The 9,221-nt window shown below is 43.2% G+C and overlaps 1 protein-coding gene across 1 annotated transcript in view; it reads right to left on the reverse strand.

The window, feature by feature from the left end:
* Positions 1-8,153: 8,153 nt before the first annotated feature.
* hoxb2a (homeobox B2a) overlaps positions 8,154-9,221 on the reverse strand; it is a 3,274-nt gene continuing 2,206 nt past the window's right edge. Inside the window, 2 exon segments of the mRNA XM_008330556.3 lie at positions 8,154-8,814; positions 8,816-9,033. Coding sequence (XP_008328778.1) covers positions 8,194-8,814; positions 8,816-9,033 — 839 coding nt within the window. The 3' untranslated portion in view covers positions 8,154-8,193.

The following is a 9,221-nucleotide window of genomic DNA, read 5'->3' on the forward strand; positions in this document are numbered from 1 at the left end:
GAGGGGGAGTCACATGACCCGAGAGTGAATGTGTGTGTGTGTGTGTGTAAATCACCTGGTTCATGAAGTTTAACTTTTATAAATACAAGGGAGGCAGAAAGAGATGGAGATCTTTGTAACTGTAGCCCAACCCAGAAGGTGGCGCCGTTTGCAGCTGACTATGTTCTGGTCCTGACAGAAGTTAGAAGTTATCTTTTATCTTTTAGAAAAAGATAAGAAGTCTTTTATTGTGAAAAGACTGTTTTGTTGAATGACAGTGATGTCATTTCCTGTTCTGATCTCTCCTCATCAGACACAGTTTAATTATCATTAAAACAACGATAAAATACAACGACAGATGTTTGTTGTTGTTTATAAATATACACGCATACATAAATATATATATATATATTTGTATAAATGCATATATGTATGTATATATTGTATTGTATTTTACTTTTGAATTAACCAGTCACTGTATTGTGTTGACCTCTCGTATTTTACTTTTGAATTGACCAGTCACTGTATTGTGTTGACCTCTCGCAGACAGACCCTGCTGATCTTCAGGCCGCTGCCCCCTAGTGGTGTCCACTTCACACACTCGGCCCACATGGACCTCGTCCACACTGGTACGTTCTAGTTCACCCTACAGTCTAATGACTAATATATTTAACTGAACCTTGTACTGGTGACTCCTTCCTGTACCAGCGTTACCACATAATTGTGTTAAAAATATCCATGAACTGACCTCTGGCCGTCACCAGGGGTCATCTGTCCTGGGGGGGTCAGCGGAGGAATTTAAAGATCATGTGAGATCTGCAGTGAGCAGTGCTTTCTGTGACTGTTTACACTTCAAACACACATTTAAAACACAGAGAAATCCCAAACACCAAAGAAGAAAAGTCTCGTTTGCTGAACTCGTCAAGAACTTGTTCCATTTTTCCAGACTGGACTTTTTTCTTTTCACCGTTTTCGTTCTAAATCCTGGCTTCAGTAACATATTCTTCTGCTGATTCTCCCGTTCAGATCCACCTCAAACTCTTAAACCAGTTTAGGTTCATCCTATCATTTTTCTTTACTATGACTGGCCACATGGTGGCGTAGTGATTGGAACTGTTGCCTCACAGAGATGAGGTCAGCAGTTCCACCTTTCTGTGTGGACCTCAGATGTTCTTCCCATGAGTCTTTGCTCTGGTAGATTTGTCTACTGTAGGTGATGGAGGTCAGGTGACCCGTCCAAGGTTTGACCTGTGACCCCTGTGACCCTGAGGAGTGGAGGTACCCGTACAGTTTTGCACCAGGGACCAGTTTAATGTGAACGATATTTTCATCTTAAAGTTTGACAATACATATATGTATTTATATATATATAAATGTTCCATGTTCTCCATGGACTTTTATTTTGAAAGAAATATTCAAGTGTACAGAGGCCATTGTTTTCTTCCCTTCTATATAACACACTGATAATACAATAAAGCGCTAATAATTTCTCTGTGGCCACTTACAGAATGACTCATGGCCCTGTTATGGTCCACGGGCCACTGGTTTGTAACCAATACCAAACAGAATAAATCTGTTGAAGATTGAAGCCTGATTACTACGATGAGAGATAGCAGTATTACCAAGTATTACTCCATCACTGTACTGCAGTATTACAGGGTACAATCCTGTCATACAGTTGTTCGTACGGTCACTGTTTTCATCAACATTAAACTGTGAGACCGGCATGTCTTCAAACACAGGTCAAAGGTCGGAGTTCACGGCAGCCGTGTCATCCTCCTGTGATAACGGGAGAGGAGCTGAGGAGCAGAGAGCGGAGGAGAGAGCGGAGCCGGAGGAGCTGCTCGCTCCTATCAGCCATCTGTGATAAACTGCTGTCAGCTCTGCCGCTCTTATCTGCCCCACACATTTACACCCGGGCCGCGGCGGCGGCGGCGGCGGCGGTGGAGGAGAGACGGGCCGCGAAGGACAGCAGCTGCTGCAGCCCCGACGCTACGGCTAACCGTCGGAGCGCGTGGCTAAAAGTCAAGACGGTGAGTTGTTAAAGTACAGTTTGTTTTGGTCGCAGCCTCCTCCTCCGGAGGATCCAGGCCATTAACGTGTTTACCGGTGTCGCCGTATTTCCCAGAATTCCTCTGAGCCACGGAGTCTGCCGTTGTCCAAAAACTATTAAAAACACATCAGTGAGCCGCGCTGATGCTCTGGGAGACAGGCTCCTTCATTAGCATGAACACACACTCACTGCTGTGTGTGTGTGTGTCGACCTAAGACAACACACACACACACACACACACACACACACACTGTCCTGTTGCCTCGGTGGAGAAACAAATGAAGATTAATTCACAAAAAGTCTGGAACAAACGGAAAGTAAAGTTTGGTGACTTTTCACTCTTACTTCTTAACTCCTCAAGTCTTTGCAGGTCACTTCAACAGAAGACCAGCAGGGGGCAGCCGTGACTCCTGCTCATCCGCAGCACATGCCAGTGTGTCCCTGGGCCGAGGACCTGACGGCTGCACTGACACCTTAAAGAAGGTGAGTCATTAAAAAAAAAAAAAAAAAAACCTGATGTGACTTTCGTAAAAAGTCTCGTTCTGACTTTCTCACTGCACTTCCTGTGAACTCTCCTCCAATCAGTGGTCAGACCTCTGCAGCTCTGGACAGTGTTTTCACTCTGAGGGCTGGATGCTGATTGGACACATGTGTCCAGATATGACCTCATGCCTCAAACATGTTAATCAGCAGCGGGCGGGTGGGCGTGGCCAAAGACGGCTCGTTATTTTGAACGGAACGACCAAAGAGAGACCTGTGGTGGTGCTGGTCAGCAGTGCGAAGCGGCCAATCAGTGGCCTGTTTACTGCCAGATAATTGGTACAGTGGGACTGACTGACAACGGTCTGGACTGGTCCCCTGGTAAAGACCAGTAAATCCAGTGGAATGGCCCTTTATTGACCACAGGGACTGCAGGGCTGAACAGTGTGTGTGTCCTCCGTGGCTTCCACCTCCCACCTGACAACTCAATATACAGCTCAGCGTGTGTGTGTGTGTATGTGTGTGTCCAGCGTGTGTGTATGTGTGTGTATGTGTGTGTATTGATAGGCCCCTCGGAGGCGGCAGCATTGATTGGCTGCCTTCCCCTCACCTACAGGACAGATGTTAGCGTAGCCTAACTGGATGCTAATAAACACAGTCTTCACACACGAGCAGCTCAGAGAAATGACTGTCATCTGATCAGGACAGGGTTAATAACACACATTATTTTAGTTTGAATTAGCTGTCATTAAAAGCCCAAACTTTCATTTTATTTTTTTTTATTTGATTTTCAAAGAAACACTTCCTGTCTGGACCGTAATCTGCTGCTCATTAATTAAACGCCTTTGGTCTTTAAATAAATCTGAGGTTTAAGAGAAGAGAAAAAAAAACAACCACACGATCAACTTTGATGTGGTTTAATGACATTTAACGAACTGAAGAACTGACGATGTAATTAGTCCAAACAACAGTGGACAATCCTTCAGTGGTAGCTGTGATGGAGCGGTCGTGGTCGGGTTTTTATGGTCTATCTCTCTGAGTCTGCGTCCGCTGGAGGCCACTTCCTGTTGAACCAAAGTGCTGCTCCACCAGGAGACTGTATTTTTAACACTTTAACAGGGCGTTTGGGAATTCTTTTTTTATATATATATATTTTTTATTTCCATTTCAGTTTGATTCCCAGAGGAATCACATGCTTGGCGCCTCTAGGGGGCAGTCTGCTGCAGCACATCTGTTTTTTTAAAGACAAGAATTTCCCAAATATGGGATCAATAAAGTTCATATTATTATTATAAGGAACTGTGATTCCATACTGTATCAGTTAGCAGCCCTGCCTTGCAAGTAAAGAGCAGAGAGTCCTGGGTTCGATTCCCAGAGAAACCACTTATCCCTAATGACTTGTATAAGTTGCTTTGGATCATTTGTGTCTTTGGATAAAGACACAAATGTGACCAGCTTGACTGTGAGAAGAGTTTTTAAAACGTGCACTGTCCCTTTAATCTGCCACCGAGCGTTTGACCCACAGTTCCACAGCATCAAACAAATCTGAAAAAAAACCAAAACCTCGTCAGGAGATTTGACTCATTAAATTATGACGTAAGTCAAACCACCAGGAGACGTTAGCGTCACTTCAACGTGTGTCAGCAGCAAACGTCTCCCCGCCGTGATGTCACCGCCGGCCGCCGTGATGTCACAGTGGCCGGCGGTGCCTGCTGCGAGGAGGAGGCAAGTTCTCCTCCTGAAGCCCAGGATGATAAAAATCTACCACTCAGATATTTCAGCCGTGCTGCCGAGTGGGTGATCTATCACTCCTGAGTTACGCAATATTTCACACACACACACGTACGTACACGTAGACACACACACACACACACACACAGACGCGGGCAGAAATCATAACTGTGCTGCTGATGGTGATGCAGGAGATAAAGGTACAGTTGGTGGATCACGGGCTGACAGGAGAGAGAGAGAGAGAGAGAGAGATTATTGGAATGTTAACACACACACACTCACACACACTCACACACACACTCAGAGATGTTCTGTGCTGTAATCTCTACATATACAAGACACTCACAAATGGATGGTTACAGAGAAGAGTGTGTGTCAGTGGGTGTGTGTGGGTGTGAATGTTCAGCTCTCATAATGTGTGTGTGTGTGATTCCACTTGTTCCAGTCAATGACTGTGTGTTTATATATATATATATACATATATAAACATATATATACACACATATACATATATACATATATAGGTATGTATATCTATACAGTATATATAAATATATATAAACATATATACACACATATACATACATATATACATACATATATACATACATATATACATATATATACATATATAAACATATATACACACATATACATATATACATATATATACATATATAGGTATGTATATCTATACAGTATATATATATATATACTGTATAGATATACATACCTATATATGTATATATGGCTGTATATGTATATAGAAACACAACTTGTGTTTCTCATGTATATATGTTTATATGTATATGTGCAAATATATGTGTAATATTGTCTTTTTAAAAATACAAAATTAAAACAGATTTAATCTGGAAACTCAGAAATAGGATGAAGATTTAATTCATAACAGGACAATTAATGCAAAGACTGTCCTGTTTCCTCATTTACTGCCCCCTACTGGAATGGAATGGAGCAAAGATTGTCCTGTTTCCTCACTTACTGCCCCCTACTGGAATGGAATGGAACAGCTTAAGGCATAGTGTAGTTTGAATGCAGTGTATCAGTGTATGAGCAGAAGGTTGTGTGTTCATATCCTTTGATAACCTCACTATAGATGGAACAAAATCAATCAATCAATCAATCAATCAATCAATAGATCCAGTTCGCCCCCTACTGATGACTTAATATTATAGCTCGTCATAAATGTATAATTTTAATCTGTTATGGATTATAAAACGGTCCGTGTTTAGCCTAGAACGTGTTGTTTTTAGTGCCGCTAACCACTGTTTTATTATCTGCAGTGACATCACACTGTCCAGGACGACGGTTCTCAACCAATGGCATGAAGACAAGCAGCGGCCACCAGACGCCAACATGTGGTCCCGGTGATCATGTGAGTGCAGATTTTTTTTATTTAGAGCGCACAGTCAAAGTCGGCCTATCCAAATGGAGGCCTGGGGGCCACGTGTGGCCCAGATGCTGCCTCACAGTGGCCCAGTTTGTGGTCAGGTGAGAAATGTGGAGAGGAACTGAGAGAATTTAAGGAATTTTTTTTTTTTTTTTGGAGGAAAAACAAACCATGAATGCAACATTTTTGGCTGCCTAGCAACATGTGACCCACAATGCACTAGTTGTTGTGTTGAGGAACTGGAACTCCTGGTCCAAATCTTGTAGATTTCTGTGGTTTTCTTAAGGAATTAAGGAATTTATTTTTGAGAAAATAAATTAAAAAATAATCCCTTTGAGAAAATAAATTAAAAATAATAACCCTATATTCTCTCTTTACTTCAAGTTCCATTTGAAGTTTCATCCTTTTAATCCAGTTCTTAAGAAGCCTGAATGTTTGAACATTTAATGTCTAACAAATCCAGACTCACTTGTGCCCAGTGGTGACTGTTGGAACTGCAGCAGCAGCAGAACTCCCATTCCACATTCATGGACTAAAACTATGAATCAGGAGCAAAAAAAACCTCTTAATAGTTTTGAACCACACCATCCATCAGTGTGGATTGTTTTCTTTTTTCTTTTTTTTTCAGTGTGACTTTACTCACTTCAGTAATACTCAGTAGTTATGGTAAGACAGAATTGCAGTGTTCTGTGTTGTATGTAGTAGCTGTACTTTAGGTAAGACAGAATCTACAAATGTTGTTAACTTCATTCTGTGGCCTGTTGAACAAGCTTTCCCCTTGTAGCCTTTTCTCTGCATCACCCAGACAGGAAGCACACACACACACACACACACACACACACACACACACACAGGCCTGTCACACCGAGCCAGTCATCCTGTAATGGCTGCCACTGCTCATTGTTCACATCCTGCTTTGTCTTCAGCGCCATTTTGACTCGGTGGGAGGAGGTGCAGCTAGTTAGCTTCACGGAGGGCAGCGGCTGAGCGCTACCACATGGTTGGAGCACAAACACAGAAATAATAAAGGGCACAAGCAGCGATGCTAACCTGACTGAGCTGTGCAGCTAACACGTGAATGATGTCACACGGTCGGAGGCTAAACCTTCTTGTTGTTGTTGTTGTTGTTGTAGTTACCATAACCATTGCATTAGCATCCGAGGCTGAGGGTTAAACTCCAGTCCACATGAAGCCAGTGTGTGGGTGAATAAACACACGTCACAGTCTGGGGACATTTGATCTACTTTTAGCTGCTCCGTCTCTCACAAAGTCACAGTTATCTCTGAGTAAACACACACAATCAGAGCTAAAGTTCTCTCTGGCTAAATGCTAACAGTGTGTGTGTGTGGCCGAATACCAAAAGAAACACACACAAACACACACATACACACACACTGATATCTGCAGGTCCATATGATGGGACTAGAAATAATTCATATTAATTTAAAAGCAAAATATACTGTTAATATATATATAAATATATATATAAATATATACTAAATATATATTCAATAATATATGTACATATTTTAGTCTAGTAAAATGTTTATGCTATTATTTCTTATTTCTAAAACGTCATAAATATATATTTAAAGTTGGTAGAATGTATTGTAAATAAAGGAAATACATTTTAAAGAAAAATAGAAAAATATCGTCTACATATAGAATCATTTGACTCTTTGACAGAACGGCTCAACAGACAAAACAACACTGCGTAAATGTTTATATTTTTTTATTATTATCCACTATGAAAATATATATACAATAAATAATTTGGATTTTCACTATTAAAGAATCTCAATAAATAAACTAGGGTCTAAAAGTCGGGTCATCAGCAGGGCGCCCCTCGCGTCGCGTCGCGTCGCGTCGCGTCTCCGTCTCAGAATAAAAATCTGAGACAAAGAGAATAAATTCATTCTTCAGTTCAGAGTCCAGTTTTGAATCTCCGTGAACAGTTCCTGAGAAGTTTTTAAGGATCCACGAAGCTGCACCAGAATAGGCTACACACGAAATAAATCCACACACACACACACACACACACACTTTCTCTCACACACACACACACGCTCCACTTTTAACCCAAACAACAAAGGTAATAAATACCTGAAATTTTGACAACATGATGGAGGGAGAAAAAAAAATCCACTGCGTCTTAATTTGAAAAAAAAAAAAAATCCAGACGATGTTTCAATTTTATAGAAGAGAAAAAAAAATCGTTTTTATCTACGTAATATCCGCGAAATTAAAACTCACCTACAAGATTAAAAAAAATAAAATAAAATTCAAAACGAAATTCAACCCTAAGCAGAAATTGATCAGGAATGTTGCCGAGTATTGTTGGTTTTTATTTTTTTTTTCCTAAAATAAAGAATCCTCGCCGCAGCCTCCTCCGCTCGATTGTTCTCCCACTGCGGCCTGGTCGCGTCCACTCGCCGCTTGTGTGTGTGTGTTTTTTTTCTTCCTTTTTTTAATTTTTGAAAACGTCTGATTTTTTTTTTTTTTTAAATTGTACTTCTTATGACCGAGAACTACCGTGGTCTCCTCAGAAGTTGAGGTGCTGCAGGTCTATGGTGCACAGTGTGCTCGTGAACAGGTCGAAGTCCTCCTCAGAGAAGTCCACCGGGCTGTCCAGAGAGCTCTGCAGGCTGGGGGACAGGCACGCGTCCCCGCCGAAGAAGGTGAGGTCCGGGAGCGCGGAGGAGCTGGATAAGGAGGCGGCAGGAGCGGCGGAGGTGATGGAGATGTCCCTCTGCTCCGGGAACGGAGGCTCGGGAGCTGACGCCACCGCGGCGGCGGCCGGGGCCTCCACCAGGCCCGGGTTGTCGGTGGAGTTCGTGGCGGAGTGACCCGCCGCGGCGACGTCAGATGAGCCAGATTCTGCAGGCAGCGGTGGGCGTTCGAGGCGGCTCAACCCGCCTCCCTCCTCCGGCGTGGGCTGTGCATTGTCCCCGCTGTCAGCGGCGTAGGCGGCGGCCGAAGATGGATCACCGCTGACCCCCTCGCCCTCCAGCGTGTCCTCCCCTGTTCCAGATGCTTCCAGTGGCTGACTCGAATATGGAGACGAGGCATCTGCGCCTTCGAGCGGCTCGAACCCGCCCGGATCGCTGGCTTCTGGGCCTCCGCCGCCACCGCCCGCGCCCCCCACGCGCCCGTGGGTCGGGGCTCACGGCTCTGGCGTGCTGCATGCGCCGGTTCTGGAACCAAACCTTGACCTGTCTCTCCGTCAGGTCCAGCAGCGCGGCGATCTCCACCCTCCTGGGTCGGCACAGATACTTGTTGAAGTGGAACTCCTTCTCCAGCTCCAGCAGCTGTGTGTTCGTGTACGCCGTTCTCAGGCGCCGAGAGCCGGCACCACCGCCGTCCAGGGCCGCCTGGCTTGGGTCTGCGTAAAGAACAAACAGTGGTTTAAAAAAAATAAATATAAATATCATTAATAATTAAACATGTAGTCGTTTTAAAATAATTTTAAAAACATAATTCATAATTTAAATCACTAAAAAAAATCAATAACCTCTGGGTATATTTTTTATTTTATTTTTTATTTTAAGACCTGGAGGCATTAAATTACCT

This window comes from Cynoglossus semilaevis, chromosome 17 (assembly GCF_000523025.1).
Source record: "Cynoglossus semilaevis isolate Cse_v1.0 chromosome 17, Cse_v1.0, whole genome shotgun sequence".
In the NCBI taxonomy this organism is placed as follows: domain Eukaryota; kingdom Metazoa; phylum Chordata; class Actinopteri; order Pleuronectiformes; family Cynoglossidae; genus Cynoglossus; species Cynoglossus semilaevis.